We start from the raw sequence: 19,060 nt of genomic DNA on the forward strand, positions 1-19,060 counted from the left end.
CCCGCGTGAAAAGTCATTCCGAACCAGGAGGAGTCTCTAACCTGCCTCTGTCAATGCCACTATAGTAACCATGGCTACTAGCCTGAATGTACAAAAAAGTCATACAGAAATGACCACTGCATCGACTCACTGGCAGTGGTAGCGGTCACATTTCTAAAAATGAATAATTACAAGACAGCAGAAGAAACGCCCACACTGTTCTGACACGCAAAAAAAACATTTAATGGTGACATTCTTGAATTTTATCAGGCAAACAACTAACACAATTTAAAGGCCGTCTTAAATAGGGAGTGGATGTAAATGTCCAACCAATCACTGTTCTCAAAATTTCACTGAAAGACATTGATGCTACACACAATCAAATAACTGTTACATTCAAAAACCCCCAGATCTTTTCGTCCAACACACCTGATAGACATGCAAAATGCCTCCTTTGCTTTTGAAAATGAATCACTGAAAAACTTTACAAAATACATGTACAGTGGCACTCATAAATACAAAACAGGTCACACGAGAATACAAGAATGTATTAAAATCTATAAGAATTGAGGGGTGACACACATGACACGTGGTTGTTTTAAATGCAAGTGCTTCCAATAAATTACTTTAGGATTCTTAACCTTTTACACAAACATGAAACACAGGTGCGGGACACAGATTCCATCTATAGTGAGAGTGAGATCATGTGAACGTTTGTCTTTAAGTTCTTGGTTTAAAAAAACGAATGAGTACCTTTTCAGAGCTCAAATGTGTGGGTCTGTCTACAGCAGCGGATTGCGTGAGGGCTCCCACAATTTGCTTGCCAGCTGTCTGCAGTGCTGGAGGATGATCTCGGAGGGGATGACCCCAAGGTGCACCGTCAGGAGCTCGTAGCACTTCACCGTCTCACCCGGGTGGTTCTTACTGTAGTAGCGCAGCAGCTTCCTGCATAACACACGGCTTTGATCAGATTGAAGACTGGTTTTTTAAACCAATTAGAGTCATTTTCAGATTAAGTTGTTTACTTGTAGTAGTCCCAGGCAAGCATCCCAATGGGGGCAGAGTCATCAGGTAGGATGGGTATGTCCCCTGCCTCCAACTTGTACCCCTGATTGATTAGGTGTGCACAGTACTTTTAACCTTTTGACTGGCACATTGATTTATTTATATAGATATATTTTTTAACATGGCAGGTTGCTAACTTACCGTTTCATTTTCAAACCACAGGAAGTAGCAGAAATAGAAGTCTCCATCACGCAGTGTGACAGTGGAGTAACCCTTCTGAAGATAGTGCCGTGTCGTTCTGACCAGTCCCCACACCTTCGGTATGGATCAAGAAATATCATGATGCAAGAAATACAAAGCGAGCTAGAGAAAGCTAGCTAGCTCCGCGCAAAGGCGAGACAAACGAGGCAGTTTGATTGTCAAAAGCTGAGTCATTAACTCACATTGAAAAACAAGTCAATACGAGCAGAAATATCTGTTCACCGTGAGCAATCACTGCCTGTGCTCGCTGCACGCGGTGTGTGGACCATTTGCCCCTGTCTCTAGTCATAATGCCAAGCTAAGATAGCCAGCTGCTGGCTCAGTTTACATATCTATAGTAAAACTTGTGCGAAGTTGCTAATCTAAATCATGACAGGGAAAAGAAATGATCAAACTGTCTTTTCGGGGGGGGGGGTGTACTGTATAATACAGTAAACTGGAGAAATCATAGAATAAAAATTGGCAAGGTGTTGCCACTTAACGAACTGACTGCGTAAATGATCAGTCATCCAGGTCATAGTAGGTTTACGTTTACGAAATGCATCTTCTTTTTGGTTCTTGAACCATTTAGGTCTGAGTAAAGTCACTTGGATGATAAGAGAAGCATCTTCAAGAACTAAAGAAAAAGTTGCCTTTCCTTTGAGCACTTAGGATAACCTAACCAACTATATTATGTTTAAAGTTTAGTTTAATAATTCATCAATGAACTTAAAGAAAAAGAGTTTATCAGACCTTGGTTTTGATATAGTTAGCCAAAGGTCCCTTCCCCAGCTCCGATGTGGTGTGCTCTGTGATGCTGAGCGACGGAGCAATCATATGGCCGCTGGATCGGTCCACACAAATAAAATGGATGAGGCCTGGGAAATCCTCCAGGTATGTGAGATTAAGGTGGTCAAGGTCCATACACTTACAACACTGTGGTACATTTAAAACATCCCTTCCAAGAATCTTGCAAAGTATCATTTAGGAAAACTACTGTTCAACAGGGTTATTTTGCTGTGAGGATATGACACCATGGTGATGTTCCGCTTGCTTTTCACCAACAGGAAGTCCTTCCAGTCCATCAGTTTCTCTCTGGGAGAGGCAGGGAGAAACACAAAGGGACAGAATAAAACAAGTTAATATTGAAAATAATGTTAATTATTATATTAATCATTGTTTCAGTGAACTGATACACACTGGACCATAGCCTGGGCTCGTTCTTGCAGAGCGGGGGAGAGGCGTCGAGGAATGTCAGCTGGTCCAGAGTCGGTAAGAAAACACTGTCGGTATATGCCACACAGTTGGGTCTTCATATTCTTACACCACGGGATAAGACTAAAACAGAAAGTCACAAAGTCACTCAAAGGCGCTTCAAACAACTTCAGCTGTGAGGCAGTTTGGCCAGCAGAGGGCTGCAGCAGACTTACTCCTTGTTGAATCCAGGTCCTCCCCTGGCGAAGGCTCGATTCTTGAACTCCGTCCAGACATTTTGTAAGTGTGCAGACTGGATAGAGAATGAAGGAACATAATGTGTGTCTACAGGTCCAAAGGGTGAAAATGCAGTTTAAAAAAATGTTTAAAAAAAAAAATAAAATAAAAGAAAGATAATTCATTCCAACCGTTGGCTTTTTAAAGAATTTCACAAAGAATTGTGTAGGTTGTTGTTTGACAAAGGTGGGCATGAATTGTTGAGATGCAGAAGGTTAATCTAAAAGCGCTTAGTTGCTGAACAGAGTAACAAGATGAAACAACATACCTGTAACTCACTTGGCCCCAACGCTTTAATGAATTTGTCCAGTTTGCTGCGGACGTCATGGATATTCAGCTGGCTTCTGGCTGCAGCAGAGCCTCCTTGGCCTTCCTTTAAACGGTTCTCCAGCTTGTTGAAGGCCTCCAAAAACTTATACACTGACATGGCCACTGCATTGGTGGGAATCTGACAGAGACAAAATAAGGGAGCAAACTTGTGTTTAGATATTGTGACGGGCGCAAAGAACAGTAGTTAAACATGTTGAAATGTGTCACGTGTGCACCCTCTACTGTCAAGACAAGTGCACGGGGAGGAAATTGCATATACATTCAAGTCAAATGGGAAAGCAGACACATATTTTACTGTGCTTGTATCCGCTTACCTTAGTTAGCAGCACAAGTGTGATTCCAGGCCACAACTGGAGACAGTACATGGAGTGAGGCATCATGGGAAACAGCGCATCTTTGTGCGAGACCTCAAGGAAGACTCTGCGCGGGGTTGAAGGGTCGGGCGGACTGATTTCCAGGGTGTGCAAGCTGTCCTCTGCCATCTGACAAGATGTTATTTTTGTGAAAGAGGCATCATCTCAACAACACAACCTGCTTATTATCTAAAAAAAACAAAAAACAAAAAATCATATTCTCACCTGGATGTCTGGGTCCACAAACTCAAACACAGGAGTGCCTCCTCTGACAGGCTTTTCTGGGGACACACAAAAACATCAATGCATACATATAACAGACTGTAATAACTGTCATTCAGTGCAGACATCATATGGTCAGAGACAAGACTCACAGAGCTTTTTTTCTGCACATGTGTAAGGGACAAGATAATAATCATGTAGTTTGATGAAGGCTCAGACTCTACACAACAACTCACCTGAGCCGTCTGAATCTCGGCTGGAAGGGGAGGGCTCGGGGGTGTAAAAACTTTCAGGACCCGAACCAGACGTGCTCTCGACATCCTTCACAAACAATCAGAACATGCTGAGAAAAAGACAACAAAAGAAACCAGGTACAGGACATTTTGTGGCGTTGCTGTTTGAGTGGCTTTCTGCCGTTGGTACCTCAGCATTCGGCTCATCCAACTCTACGTTACTCGGATACATATTCTGTGCCATGACGATGAGTGCCAGGAGGTCTGAGGTGGTGAGCGTACTCGCATTGCGGCTAGTGAGAAGAAGAGAAAAGATAAGGCATACTTATGAGAACCACACACAGAAAGGCCACGGATTTCATGGAACACGTGTACCTGGAGTAGAAAGCCAGAAGTTTGGTGTGAACCAGGATGAAGGCATGCAGCACTTCTTCTCCTGCTCTTTCTGCGCTGCTGTTGAGCTGCTGAACTAAGCGGCGCTCCAAGAACTCAATGCACTGCTCGCACAGTGTGGGGTGGATTAACCTCTCCACTGCCTGAGGGGAGGAGAGCGGCATGAGAGAACGGGTGAGGGCGAGTTTGCAAGGCCGGGGGCGTTCTACGCAGAAAGTTCAACGCAGCCAGACTCTCTTTGTGTGAGCTGGTTTGACAAATTGCTGGAAACTTTCATAAGAGGAGCAGATTTTCTTCAAATGGACAAGCATATGAAGTGTATCTAAATGGCAGCAATGTGAAAATAATTGCCGGCATTAAGACCGGAGAGGACTGCGATCATAATTGTTAGCAGTGCGTTTGTAGGACGTTAATTCATCCGTGACATTTATGTCAAGCTGCATCAAAGTACAAGTTTCCAGTAGTTCTCACACTGCCACATAATGACATGGAAATAACTTAAACACGTCAAAGTGAAAATTCTATTTATTAGTGTATTCTCGGTATAAATATTCCAATCTGTGCCATATGACCTGGAGGGACATGCACTGTTTTACCTTTTAAGCCCGAAGCGATGCACATATCGCATCCACATTATTAAAGCAATACAATGTAACTTCTCAAAAAGCCCATTATGGAGCTCCCCCTACAGGCTTGGAGGTAATGTACGGTTACACTGTCGTAAATACAACACCCTTTCACTTTCACGTTTCACGTTTGTTGACGAACCGGCGAGGAGTCAGAAGGTGCAAGCTATGTTGACCGAGAAGGTAAGAGTAATCAAATGTACCTGGGAGCGTGAGAGGGGTCTATTTGTTTTTGCGGTAGGTGTGCCAGAAAGCAAGTCGAAGTACTTCCGCTCAGCTCCCGGGCCGGTCCAGCAAAGTTACATAGCACAGTTTTTCCAACTCAGACCCCCGAAGGGCATAGGAGACAGGCCAATCGTAATATTAAAACTCATTCTAGCCGCACAATTTTTTTCAAGCTGTTATTTTAAGGTAGAAATGTTACATAGTATTGCTTTAAGACACGCTTTTAGAGAGTTATTTCACAATTCAGTATCAATCAAGAGCTTTTAACGTGGTTGTAATGTCTCACCTTTGTATTGATTTAACAGATGCACCTGGTGACATTTAAATGTTGCATTGCTTCTGTTTACTGGATGAGAGCTTATGTGCCTTATATATATATATATATTCAGTGCGAATGTCCCCAATTCAGTGCTTGAAAGTGTGTGAATTTAGAATCTTGTATACATCCACCTTAGTGGCAAAACTCTCCACTCAACTGTAGCGCTGTGCGCTTCATTTACCCTTTTTGTCAACAAATAAGCTTGTGGGTGAAAGATTTGCTGAAATAAAAGGGAGACTGGTCGGGACTACAAAACACAAATGCAAAAAATAAAAACTCTCCTCAAAAAGCCTTAAAAGGGCAGCACCTCCACTAAGTAGCTCTGGTCATTCTCCCGGAGGTTGTTGTAGGTTTCCAGGAGGCTTTGAAGATTCTTCCACAGCCTCGCCCTTTGCTCCGTGTCCTGAGGACGCAATCTGGTGACGAACAACACACCCCGTATCAACCAGATTCTCTGTTAAACACTGTCCTATACCAAGACTGAGCGCACAAAACGTCTTACTCTCTTTTCAGGAGGTTCCCGCTGAGGGTGACCAGGCCAAACATGACCTCGATCATCTTTTTCATCACGTAGAGTTTCCTCCTCAGATCGTCCTCCTTCTCCTCACCATCTCCATTCACAGCAATGTAGAGACACTCATCAAACTGAGGACGCAGAGCAACACGATCATTGTGAAACCCGTCAAGGGCTTGGCCTGCGTGAGTGCATCATGTGCTGCAGGAGGACAAAGCCTGGTTTGACTCCTCAGAAAGAGTCACATGACAAACACGATGCCTCACTGAAAGGAAAGCCTGCATTCAGGTCAATGTGCTGCCACTGGAGTTCAGACTTTGAACAAAGTATTCCACAACTAGGTCAAAAGACCAGTTAAACTTCGCCGAAGATGTGCCACTGAAATACATTTTCTGTATTTTTGGAAAGCAGGCGCTACCTGGTGCAGGACGTAGGTATGGTTGTCCTCTGTGGTGAAGGAGGTGTAACTGTCCCCCTGCCTGTCCACCATGGTGCTGCAGGAGATGATGATGGGAGCAAACAGAGTGCTGATGATGTCCTCGAAGGCCGGAAGCTGGGAGAAAGACAAGAAAGAATAAGGTCAGGGGTCAGAAGGTGTTCTCTGAGTTTGCGGTAGTGGAAGGAGGTTAATGATGAATATCTGCTGCAGGTTATTTTATTCTTCCCTCACCCCCTCGCCCTCTTCTTGAGACACTTCATACTGCTCCTGGACGTTCTGCTGAAACTCCAGGTCAGTCCAGTGGAAGAGGACCTCGGCGCTCTCGCTGGCTATCAGCAAGCACTTCATCTGGATCAGAGATGCACGTCCGTCCGGCTTAACGGTGCTGTCCTATTTACTCCAGCGGCTCCGAGCGCATCAAGCTGTAAAGAAAACCGTTCAAAAGGACGAGGGATGAGGCAAAAGACGTAACACAGAGTGGGGAAGAGCTGGGAGGGTAATGCACTTTGTAATCATTTTGCCTTCGGAAACCTGTTCATTCTGGAAAGATGGAAACTCTCGAGCTGGTTTCTATTATAATCCTAGACGTGTTTTTATTAAAAATGTCTTCGACTCAGCACACAGTTCTCTTGGACATCATATGAAACAGAAAAGTGGATTTGCAAAAGGTGGTTACCTGAAAATATGAATATGAATTATTTGGTATTTTATATATAATTACATTCGATCACATTTAACTAGAGTGACCCATGAGCCCAGAACTGCTCAACCTGGATGTAGTTTTGACAAAAAACAAGCAGTTTAGGGTGACACTAACAACTCGCCTGCATAGCACTCAGTCTAATTCTGCTCAAAAAATCGATTAGTTTCTTTATTATCCCATGTAGTTCCGATCCGCACTTCGCATCCCACGTTTTATCTGAAACCTTCCTAACAGACTTTTTACTTCCTCCTCTCACACACTTCCCATTATTTGGAGCGGAAACACATCGCTCCAGTTCATGTCACACGGACTCACTCTGAGGTCTGTGCGCCGGATGATCCCAGCATCCCGCTCCGGCCTCTCCGTCGTCAGAAAAGCTCGCTCTTCTCACTTTTTCCTGCTGCTTGTGGAAGTTTTCATCGCAGGCTGCTCCTTCAACACAAACTCGTTTCCTTCCGCACTACAGCAAAAAAAAAACAAAAAACGCCACCGGGTCACGTGACTCCAGCAGCAGGAAGTTTGTGCTGATTTGAAAGCCGACAGACACCAGTCGGGCTGCTGGCTGTTCGATCCGCGGGTTTATTGCCCCAGAAGCCCGATGATCTGTGAGGCATGAACAAGTCATGTGCCTGAGGTTGATCACATGTCTTGAGAGGCCGAGTTTTGTAGATCATAGTCTGGTATTTGTGGAATGCAGCTGCGTGATTGAGATTGAGATTAGAAGGGCTCGTGCCTCTTTATTTTATTTTATTTTTTTTAGTTTGCCTGTTAGAAAATGGGCCTAATCAAATAATCCATGAGTGACATTTCCAGGAGTTTACTTAGAACAATAAATCTCTGTTATATACATGTTGTAGAAACAACATACTTTACAACACGAGGAGAATATGAAGGCTGGATGGATTTTACTGTAATCCAGTGGTAGATTTTATAAATCTGATTATGAAAATAGAATAAAGCAAGAGAATCTTATTGGAAACGTGACAGAGGTGAGGATATTCAGTCTGATTTTTACATTGGTTTCTCCATGTAGATTATTCATAAAGGAAATAGCTTGTAGCAGGAATACATGTTGTTCTAAAGTAATATTTTGGGGAGATGTATCCTTAGTCCCGCATTGATTCTCCATTGGAACAAAAACAACACCAAACATGCTGGCGTAGAGAAAAATTTTGGGAGACGAGGTGGATTGGGGGGCCCTTCTCAGACTGTTGCCCCAACAACCCAATACCAGATAAATGGTATAAAATGGATGGATTGATGGATAAATTAATACTTTTTAAAATTTCGGTTTATACCAATTTTGGATTCGATTCCGGCAGCTTGTTCGAAAAAGTTGGGACAGGACATGTTTACAGGTGCTATTTTTGTAGTGTTTTAACACTCTCGTAACTTCTTTGGACCTGTTGATGATTGGGATTCAGTCATGTTTGACAAAAAGATGGTCATAACAATATTACAAAAATTACAATAGTTTGTATTTGGTTATATGGTTCTGTTTTCGTATCTCTATGTCCTTCCACATGCAAACGGGGAATGCCTGAGGTAGAGAGGGCACAGACAAAGGTGAGTCAGATCATGTAATTATTTTCTCCATTCGTCCTTCACAGTGCAGAACAACTCTTCGTCTCCTATCTCTCCCTCTAAAATACCTATTATGAAATGTTTTCTGCTTACTTTTGCAAAAAGAGTTAACATTTGATGTGCTGTTTTGTGCTACTTTAATTTCAAATGGACTGTAATTCTTTTTTTCCAAGTTTTTAGAAAGTCTCAACTCTTTTTTTTTTAATGGGGTTTGTATTGTTCTCCCAGAAATGTACTCTATATGGTCCCCATCAACATCACTGAGTCAGACTGGGATCACATGAAGAGACAAACAAAAACAAGAACATTCGACCTGCCAAGAACTGTGAGAGCTGTCTGCGATTGTCCCAAGAGGAACGGGTGCAGTTAACACCAATTATTGATTTGATTTACAGTAGTTTACTGCACTTTGTGCAGATTTAATTGTCTGATTTTTAAAAACACTAATGAAAGCCTCAATAATACTTGCCTGTGCATTAAACATTACCTGCATAAACTCAAGTGCACACTCACCAAACACCATGCTGGTTCTTAGAGGCGGTTTTGATGACTTCTATAAATCTGGTGCCTGGCCTCTGAGCGGAGCAAAAAAAAAACCCCAAAGTAACTTAAATATTTATGTTTTATTAACCTTGCTTCTGTCAAAATGGTTAAAAATGCCAAGACTTCTATGTTGTGGGCCAAAATCTAATCTAGTCCATCAGTTTTCCAGGGATCCAGCAGTCATGAAAGTCTTTTTTTAAGCTGACTCCTGTATATACAGAATAAACATCATGAAATCCTCAGTGTTTGCTAACAGGGTATGGGGGCCTTGCATGCCTCAAAATGGATCACTGAGTATAAACAGTGTTTGGCAGGCCTGGGTAGCAGTTACCTCTTCTAAGGAGACACTGTCACGCAGAAGTGGCCTAGACATGGGGCAGTCCTAAATCACAACATAATTAGATTTTGTCAGAGGAAGTGATGTTTGAGAGTTGCTATTTCAAAGCACAGGTTTATATGAACCAGAGTTCACCAAACAAAATCATTTTCTTGGACTGGATTGATAAGATCCTGGTCTGGATACGAGAAACTTCACTAAGGCCTCATTGTTTGCATCGCTTTGTTCAATTACTGTCAGGTCAGAGGTACAGGGTTTAACCGAAAGCTTTTGATCGAAGAGCAAATTTTATCGGAGAATGCCTTGACGTGCAGATAAAGGTGAGCAGATCTTAACACTTTTTAAATGCACTCACAACTGATTTCAATCCATTTTCTGGAGCAAGTGCAGCTAATTTCAGTCTACTTATCTTTCCCTGCCTTGTCATGTCTGTTTTCTGTCACTTGACTTGAAAAAAAAGCATGTTTGCATGTTCATCTGAATGTAGGCTAAATGTGCATTTATCTATGGCCAGCAGTATAATGAGTAACATTATAGATGAAATGAGCCAGGTGTTAACAAGTCTGCTTTGACTCTCACATGTCAACAGTGCTGGCTTGTTTAAAATGAACCACATGTGAAAGAAGGCTGTTCCAGACGTTTATTTCTGAGACCAAACATTTCTGCCACGTAGGGAGCCTAACTCACATAAATGGAACTTAAAACTATAATGTAATTAAAGGTACATGCTTTGGATCATGGCCCCTAATGTGTTAAAAACTCACTGTCATGAAACATCAATTCAGAAAACAGTGAAGAGCCGTTTTTATGTAGGAGAAACGCAAGATCTAACCAACAGCCTTCATTCGCCCTCAACACGTGCCCACAGGGAAGATGCTGGTTGTCTATGACACTGGGGCCAGTGGGGCTCAGGTTTAGGCCGTCTGGGCCAAAGCTGACGTCTGGACTCTAAGCCCATCCTGACTCCATGTTTCCCATCAGCAGCTGCCTCATGCAGTGACAAGACACCACTACAAAGGCTTGCTCCAGCTGCTTCCACATCTGGGCCCACAGAATGTAGCCGTTTCTGCACGTGTGCATGTAAGAGTAAGTGAGTGTGCACCGAAAACAGTCATTTTAAACACTGCAGAACGTTCCTGAAAGGATGCTGCAAGAATTTGACAGTTTGTATTTATAGTCTCTCTGTACGAGGGCATATTTGCTTCTCTTTGTGTTCCTGGGCAAGTATAAATCATATCTTCTCATCTCTTTGTTTCTTTTTCTTCTTCTTCTTGCTTCATGTGCTTCTGCAGGACCCTGTTGTGCATTCTGGTTTCAATGCTTAATGTCAGGTCACATGATGGGAATTTCGTCAAAATCTTCTCTTGTATGCAGCAAAGCAAGCTCATCGGCAAAGTTTAATGAACTGTTGCCACACTTACTGTATAGAGCGGAATGTGGTTCAGGAAACTGAATACAATATAAAAGACTCACACAACTTTGTATATATTTGTGGATGTTTATTATCAATGTAAACGTTTTTTAACAAAAAATAATATAGGCACACTTTACATAATAAAATAATGCTCTTCAAAACAAATATGAACATCTCTTAATTAAGTATAAACACATTCAGAGGCAAATATTCTTTATTTAACAACTTCACACACTGAACCTGCTCTCGATCAACCTCCACCATATAGGTTTTGAACCGTTGTAGTTTAATTCAGAGCACAAAATTAGAGACATGACAGAATCTTTCCAGGCGCCGTGTGGTTTCAGTCTAACCAATAACAGATAACAGGCCCTTCTTTAAATAAGATGGTCGAAATATTATGAAATAGAAGTAAGGGTAATTATTTTTCTGTCTGCAGCTTGTGCCATACATTTGTACCCACCAACATTTGTATCTTGGCAAGGTTGTTGTATTATTCAATTTATTTTGGTTTTAAAGGTGGGGCATTTGTACCACTAACATAACTGGGCCTTTTATCACAGAACTGTAAGAAAAAGCAAGTATTTTATCATATAAATTAAGCGTATACTGAATGTAACATATCAAGCTTAAATCTCTTTCACTCTCTCATATGTACAATACATCATCTAATAATACATGACAGTAAATCTGTACAAAATAAGTGTAAAATAGAACGTATATTCCATACAAAAGAAATCTAGCAGCATTAGAAGATTATAAAACGTAAGATCACATGAAGGAGAAATAAGATATGTTGAAATGCACCTGAAGAACTGGGATTTTAGAAGGTTATTTTTTTTTTGTATAACAAAACCCAGATTTTTGTGTGGACGCATTTGAAGTATGGGTTCACATTGTTCTTTAGCTATGTCTTACGGCAAAAATAGTGTGTGTGACGTCCTGTCCGTTATGCTCTGCGGTTAAACAGAAACGTGCAGCGCAGACGGACAATGGTAAAAAAAAAAAAAAAAAAAAACAGAGAAAGAAAAACATGCTTTCAGCTGCATGTTCAACAGACTGAACAGACTCATCAGTAGCTTTATCAATAGAGCACAAACACACACACACACACACACACACACAGCACATGATTAGTCCTACCATGAACTCACCACAGCGTTGTTCTGTTTGTGGAATAGGGGCTGCGAGTGTGTTTTATCCAAGGTCAGTCAAAGATTTGAGAGAAAAAAAAAAAAAAGTTTGACAGTCAAAGATCAATAGCCCAAACAATCAACTAATTTGGACCTTCACTGTATTTCTGTAACAATAAAAATACAAACGTCCATAAAGTCACACAATAACTCTCCGTTTAAGACTTTTTGCGTTTTGGAATTGCAGGTAAAAAGAAATAGAAAGTGTTCAGTGCAGCCCGTCGTGTGTGTCCTGGGCAAGTTTCTGTCGGAACTGAGAAGGTAGCATGGGAGGGGAGGGGGTTACTAGTTTCTTGATAGAGTGGTTTACATATTACCACAGAATGTGTGCCTCTGTGTTAAGAGCCTTTTATTTAACCGGAGAGTTGGGGTGCATTCAAGTTTCCACTCTGCTCAAGTGTAGACACAAGCAAAACAGCAAAATCCTCTCTGAGTGGTGCTCTGGTTTGGCAGCTTTAAGTCAAGCTGGTGGAGGAATGGTGGTTCTGTGTTTTGGGAACGAAGGGTTGCTGTTATCTTCGACAGGCATATGCATGAATGTTTTTGATGACATAAAAGCCTATGGTCATTGGAGGCATAGCTATTGTCCGTCCAGCCCTCAGAGTTTTAGGCTTCAACTCGGGGAATGTCTCATTGTCCCGCATAAAGAGTTTCTCCCCGTTTAGCTGGACGTGTCTGCAAAGGGGAAACAAAAAGATAAAAGATCATTGTGTTTTTATATGCTCCGCAGGGGCAGATTGCTGACCCGTGTGTAACCATGTGATCATCAAAATAACAACAATTCAAAATAAAGATAGAAATCACAGTTATTAAAAAAGCTATTAAAATGGCAGCAGGGAATAAAATAGTTTTAGTGTCTACCGTCCTGCATCTGCAACCAGATAGGAGGAAAGTGAACGCTATACAGGACGAGTGGCTAAAATCAGGCCAAAGTGACTCGAAATAAGATACACACTTTAACGATACCCTGCCATCTGTTCCTTTTTTTTTCATGGGAAGTGATCCTCTGATTAAATAAAACATATTCTTACATGTACATACATATATATTTAAAAGGAAGGATCAATGTTGTATTTTCCCGATTATGATTCTATCAGTTGTACACTTGGGGGTGCTGCTGTAACAATTTTGTAATTAAACAACAACACACTTACACAAACCAACTCTATAAGAGAGACCTGCCCAGAATTAAACCCAACCGAAACCGTTTTGGATCAACTGCGATGCACTTTTAAAGATTTAATGCAAAGAAAATATCTGACTCCCCTTCAGCTGCTTTTTGTATTAAAATGAACAAAGATTCAAAACTGAAAGTTGTATCTTTAATAGATTTTTTTTCTCCTAATTTCTTCTGTGCCTTGAAAATAACCTGTGGGTGAAATGAGGTTGCTTCAATACTGAGTATCAAACATCTCACAATGTAAAAGTTAAGAGCAGCTGGATGGCTAAAACGTTTTATGATCTTCTTTTTTATGATAATTTTTAATTTGGAATGAAAACACAGAGGCAGGAGCAGAAACTAGAAACAATAAGTGTAATTAGAATTAAGACGACTGAAAACTTCAACTTTCAAAATATAATCTTCACTCAATTCAATCTTCTCTCCTCTCTTGACATGACATCACTTCAAAGAAGTAAAGTTTCAAACCTATATACACACACACGATACTGTAGTTTGTAATTCATTTTAGGTAACATCACTTTCTGAAGAGTTTCCCCTCACAGAAATGTCTATTTTAACAACCATCTTTTCAATTAAAACATGATACTGTTCATAGAAAGCCCTTTCTTCTATTCCACTGTAAAGTTTATGATATTATGGGGCTTACGGCTAGTGGTCTGGAGACTTTTTACAAGAACCTAATTCAATAAAATATCAAATAAAATTATGCTCGATAAGGAGAAGTTATGAGTCAGACTAAACTGTGCAAAGCTGCTCTTCCACATACATTAGCTAGTACTTAGAAATTCATAGACATCTGGTGTTAGTGAATTGATCATTAAAGTCTCATGCACTGCCTGTGGTAAAGGAAAGCACTTAAGGACAGAAAAAGGCACATCGTTAGCTGGCTCGCCTATTAATTGCCTTGCAATCCTGTTCTAACACCTAAAACATCCTCCATCATTATGCATTTATTGAGGGATCATGCCTGAGCCTCCATTAGGTCCATATGCTGGTATCGTATAACTCAAAGACAGACAGACGCACACACACAGTCCAGAGTCATTAGGCTGTTATTTCAGGATTCGAAGCTTAAGTCAAAGTCAGAATAACAGTCCAGGGTCTTAAAGGCGAAAGTACGAGACTGAAACCATAAACCTTTTATTTTAAGGGACATTTTAAGGAAATGGGAATTATTTGACCTTGCTCCAAAAAGTGTAATAAATCATAGTTGGTTTAATGACACTGAAAACAGCACTCATAGGTTAAAAGGAATGGATATGAAAATGTTAAAAAAAAAAAATCTCTGCTGAAGGATATAAAAACAAGACTCATACAAGGTCACACAAACACACTAAAACTTTATGAAGGGCTCCTATACTGCGGACATTTCCTCTTAAAACTAGGTTGGCGAGTTTCAGTAAAGCAGCGCAACATAAAACAACAGTCTGAATAAACAGTCAGCCGAGGCAAAGGGTTACTGACAAAAGAAAAGGAAGGAACAAATAATAATAAAAAAAATCCTGTTGTTTCGTAGCTTTTGTTGCTTTTTTTCCCCCCCTTTTTTTTGAAAAAGAGGTTTGTTGTCCCCGCTGGATGAAGGCAAGGAGAAGTACGTCTTGTAAGTGTACGTTTGCATGTTTTGCGTGTTATTCACTCAATACGCTGATGCTGGTCCTAAAATTAAATTATATTGATTTAATGCAGCTCTCTACACAGCCTGTGTTAAATACCCTATAAACAGAGCCCATAAAGTTGTTTACAAAAATTCAAATTTTCCCCACTCCTCGTTTAGGTTTACCTCATCATGATTTCATTCAGAATGATTATTTTCAGTGGTTTTGATTAAGGCTCTCTATAAGGAATAAAGTGATTGGAAGTTTGGATTTTCAGGTGTACATTTGCAACGTCGGGTCAGCATAAACGCTTTATAAGAAGACAGCATTGGTGTCTGGACAGGAATAAAAACAAAGACATACTAACTTGGCTCTGAGTCCATCTGTGCCATGAGGCTGCAGCAGGTACTGATGGACAGTTTTGTTCCGTAACGTCCCTGCCAGCTTGATTTTCTTTCTTGATCGATGCAGGTTGATGATGTAGATTGTTATGGACCCCCTCACATAGTTGTGACTGATACCACAGAGAAAATAATGAACAACAAAACAACATGAATTTCTCTTGGACTATCGGGACGGAGCCGAACATAAAAAAGGATCTTCTCCACATCTGTTACCGCGATTTATTACATATTACAGTGCCATGGTGAATAAGATTCTCTATAATTAAAGATGACAACAAAGAGAAGAAAGTCTTTTGATCGTTTTATCAGAGATATGAAATAAGAAAGAGCTCGACTCCTTGATCTAATCTGGATAAAAAAGCTCGAAAAAAATTAAGAAAGATTAAATAGGGAGGGAAATCCACAGAGCTGCAACTTGGCCTTTATCGGGGCCTATAATCTATTATCTATATTTAGCATGAACCACATTTCATTTTTTAAGCTTTCATCATTCCAATAAAAATGAAACATCAGCTTCTTTTGTACAGTATTGAATATTAAAATCTGCCGTTGTCTGGTCCAGGGTCAGATGAAGGGTGTGAACACAGAAGGGCAACACTTCTTGAGTTACACTTACAACAGTGTTTGAGTCCCTTTCCTTATAGCAAAGCACTGGGGACACAACATGATAGGCATACGAGCTAAAGGTAAATAACTAAGCGAGACAGATAAGACAAACATGATAAAATGTAATAAGGGCCCAGATATGAGGACAAAGACAACACAGCTGTAGTGAATACCACATGTCAGCAGTAGCGTTCAGGGTCAGGGCTACACTGTAGACATCTCCCCAGTTACTGCCTCAAAAATCTCATATCCTTACAGCAGACTTGGTTTTTGGTTTAATGTTTATCTTTCTTTTGGGCGCAGGGTCAGCCACTTATTCCGCAACCCCGCCAAGACTCCAAGCATACAATATATTTACCAGGATAAAAAAGTAGCGTACTGTTATTGGGAACCCAGTCTTGCTCTGGGATAAAATCTTGGAACCTAGTTTCTGAGAAATGTGTTCGGAGGTTCAGAGTGATAGATGCCATGGTTAGATGGAGGTAGAGATAATGACCTCTCAGGCCTTTCAAAAGATGAGGTTCTGAGGGACACAAACTGGGAACATAAACTTGTTTTGATGCTGTTTGATGTTTGAGCATCACTGGAAAGAGAAAAAAATGCCATGCAAACCACTAAAAGGGATAAAAGGGTAGTGAAAGTCAAATATCTGAGCTGCAGACTCTTCAAACCACTGACTGCCTAGACTCATTTACAGTCCAGTCAAACCACCAAGACTACAATGGTTTGTCTACTTACGGACTGTGCTCAACCACAAAGTAGCAGAAATGATGGCAACTGAACTGGCTTTGGATTTGAGAAGTAGTGTACTGCGCCTTGGAATGTTTTAGAGCCTTACTGTTTGATCATGAGTTCAGAACTGACTGTTATGCCGAGAGAAGCCGAACGGCTGCACATGCCATCTCTTCACTCCCACATTCACCAGGTGACTGAGTGACTGGACCTGTTGAAAACTATGTCGAATATCTGCATGCACGTCCTTTGTTCAGTAACTCCTGCCTATTTATCGACCATCTATCTGTGCAGTGTCCTGCTATTTTTCCAAGAGATGCTGCACCTGTAAACGAGCCCTGTCTAAAGCTGGGCCGTAAGTCTAGCCTGGTGCTGACAGCAGCTGGCCTAGGTTAAATGATAACCTTGAACAGGCCATGGTGGCACTCTTTATCTCCTCCAGGCACAGACTACCTTATTGTCCCTCCCCCTCCCCCTCAAAGATCCCCCTCCAGCCAATCCGAGATGGGATAAAGGCCTAGCACACCTTTCAGCGGCTCTTTGACGACAGGGAGACAGAACTCACACACCTGATAAGTGATACCCGTTAAGTTTTATAGGCTCTCAGCTGTGAATGAGCGGGTGTCCACGGACTGCTTATTTATGGGAAGCCGAATGGGCCGGCTGGGGATTTTGTTCTTCCCCAGCAGACAATAAGCCTCAGGTGTTTGTATGATGATACGGGGAGTTGTTTAAATTGCAGCAGTCTGTTTTGCATCTACATCTTGAAGGGTATTCCCTAAGCCTGAGAGGCTACAAACTCGTGTTAGAAAAAAGGAAAGCTGTACTGTTGCACAGCATACGGTAATGGTCGTATGTACTTGTTGTAGCTGGTACAGTGGGCGTAGATACGTAGCTTGTCTCGTATGACTCTCCCTGGTTGCGGCTTCCTCTGCAGTCCAGCCACCCGCACAGCTAAAACCCTTGGACCGACCAGACGCTTGAAGATCAGAGAGAACCAGTAATCCTGTAAGGGCAAAACCATTGCATACATACACACACACAAACAGACATTTAGCCTTTTTTGTTACGACAACATGGATTCATTTTCTCACAAAGGTCAAGATGGGATTAAGATGTTTCGTGTTGAGTAAAGATATACAAAAACAGGAATGTGTATATTTACTGATGGCAGCAAAGAGTATTATAGGTTTACCACAGCATTTAAACGATATGAAAAAAAAACAAATATTCAATCAAAAAACTCCTATTATGAAAATGAATTGCCCAGGATGGAAATTGTCCAAAAAAAAATCAATTTTGTAAATCCAGCAGTGATCTTAGACACAGATTAGGTGTTGTGCATTGAAAATGATTAATGCAAAGCCAGACAGAGGGAAGGGAGTGTATGTATGTGTATAGGGGGATACAGTCTACAAAAATGTCAAATCCAAATAAGTTAGTACTTTGACACTTAACATTTAGTTAAAGCTGACTGCCTCATGTAACATGTCCCACTGCACCTCAAAACCCCCGGCCTGTTTAGAATTGACGAGTCCTAAATATGACATTTTTACAAAATATTGTGCTACATCATAAATTTCTGTTTTTTGTTATCATTGTTGAGTGGTCCACCATGCTGAGTCTCCCTTTACAGACTACTCAGACTCAACACCTCTCCAAGAGACCCAGAACAACATGTGTTCCTCAGGAAGTTCCCATGCAATCCTGCATATGGCAACATTTAAGGGCTTCTTTTTTCCACGCAGGCTTTAACTTAATTTGCTGCTGAGGCATCGAAGAAGCAGAGCACAGTATAGAGCAGTATATTGTTGGCCACGGCCGGAGGGATGGATAGATAGATCAATGTATGGCTGAAGCTACGAGCTATGATTTCTACATAGTGTATAAAACAAAGGGGAGTTATGAGTCGGGAGTTTTATTTGTGAAAGATGATCAGGGTGAGTCCATACTTTTGCTTTGTGTTTAAATTTCTAAATAAAGTAACGAAAGTCTTCAAGAAATAGATATATTCTAATCTACGGCTGTGCTAAAATGACTGAGCAGGGATAGGTGTGATGTGACACCATTTTATTTGAGAAATATCAGCCAAAGCCATGAATCTGAAGCAGTGTGTTTGCCTGTTGTCTAACTGCCTGCTGTCTGCCCTGTCTGCTCCAGACTCTCCCTCCCTAGATAGACTGAAAGACAAACATCAACTGCAGGAACAGCCATTACTTTGAGATCCAATCAAAATACTACATAAACCAAATGGTGAGAAAGACAGACAGGCACCAGAAAAACAGTGACAAAATCTCCAGAATAGGAAAAAATATACAACAGATACCAATCAAACCTCAGCTCCTCAGAGATTGAGCTAATGTATGACAATAACGCTGCAAATAACAATATCTGCTT

At 41.1% G+C, this 19,060-nt stretch overlaps 2 protein-coding genes across 2 annotated transcripts in view; both read right to left on the reverse strand.

Moving 5' to 3' along the window:
- Window positions 1-198: 198 nt before the first annotated feature.
- hps1 (HPS1 biogenesis of lysosomal organelles complex 3 subunit 1) lies at window positions 199-7,573 on the reverse strand. The gene is made up of 18 exons (XM_075478259.1): window positions 7,388-7,573; window positions 6,601-6,791; window positions 6,349-6,483; window positions 5,919-6,061; window positions 5,724-5,832; window positions 4,229-4,389; window positions 4,044-4,146; window positions 3,857-3,941; window positions 3,624-3,679; window positions 3,360-3,527; window positions 2,984-3,163; window positions 2,655-2,731; window positions 2,425-2,562; window positions 2,251-2,319; window positions 1,978-2,119; window positions 1,186-1,299; window positions 1,005-1,087; window positions 199-924 (listed from the first exon to the last, which is right to left on the reverse strand). The coding sequence occupies exons 2-18, from the start codon at window positions 6,715-6,717 to the stop codon at window positions 762-764; spliced, it is 2,043 nt and encodes a 680-aa protein (XP_075334374.1). The 5' UTR covers window positions 6,718-6,791; window positions 7,388-7,573; the 3' UTR covers window positions 199-761.
- A 4,859-nt stretch (window positions 7,574-12,432) lies between these two features.
- hpse2 (heparanase 2) overlaps window positions 12,433-19,060 on the reverse strand; it is a 55,087-nt gene continuing 48,459 nt past the window's right edge. Inside the window, exons 10-12 of the mRNA XM_075478261.1 lie at window positions 17,524-17,669; window positions 15,289-15,435; window positions 12,433-12,818 (exon numbers count right to left, since the gene is read on the reverse strand). Of these exons, the coding sequence (XP_075334376.1) occupies window positions 12,656-12,818; window positions 15,289-15,435; window positions 17,524-17,669 (456 nt within the window). The 3' untranslated portion in view covers window positions 12,433-12,655. The remainder of the gene's footprint in view (window positions 12,819-15,288; window positions 15,436-17,523; window positions 17,670-19,060) is intronic.

The sequence above is a fragment of the Odontesthes bonariensis genome, chromosome 2 (genome assembly GCF_027942865.1).
Source record: "Odontesthes bonariensis isolate fOdoBon6 chromosome 2, fOdoBon6.hap1, whole genome shotgun sequence".
Classification (NCBI taxonomy): domain Eukaryota; kingdom Metazoa; phylum Chordata; class Actinopteri; order Atheriniformes; family Atherinopsidae; genus Odontesthes; species Odontesthes bonariensis.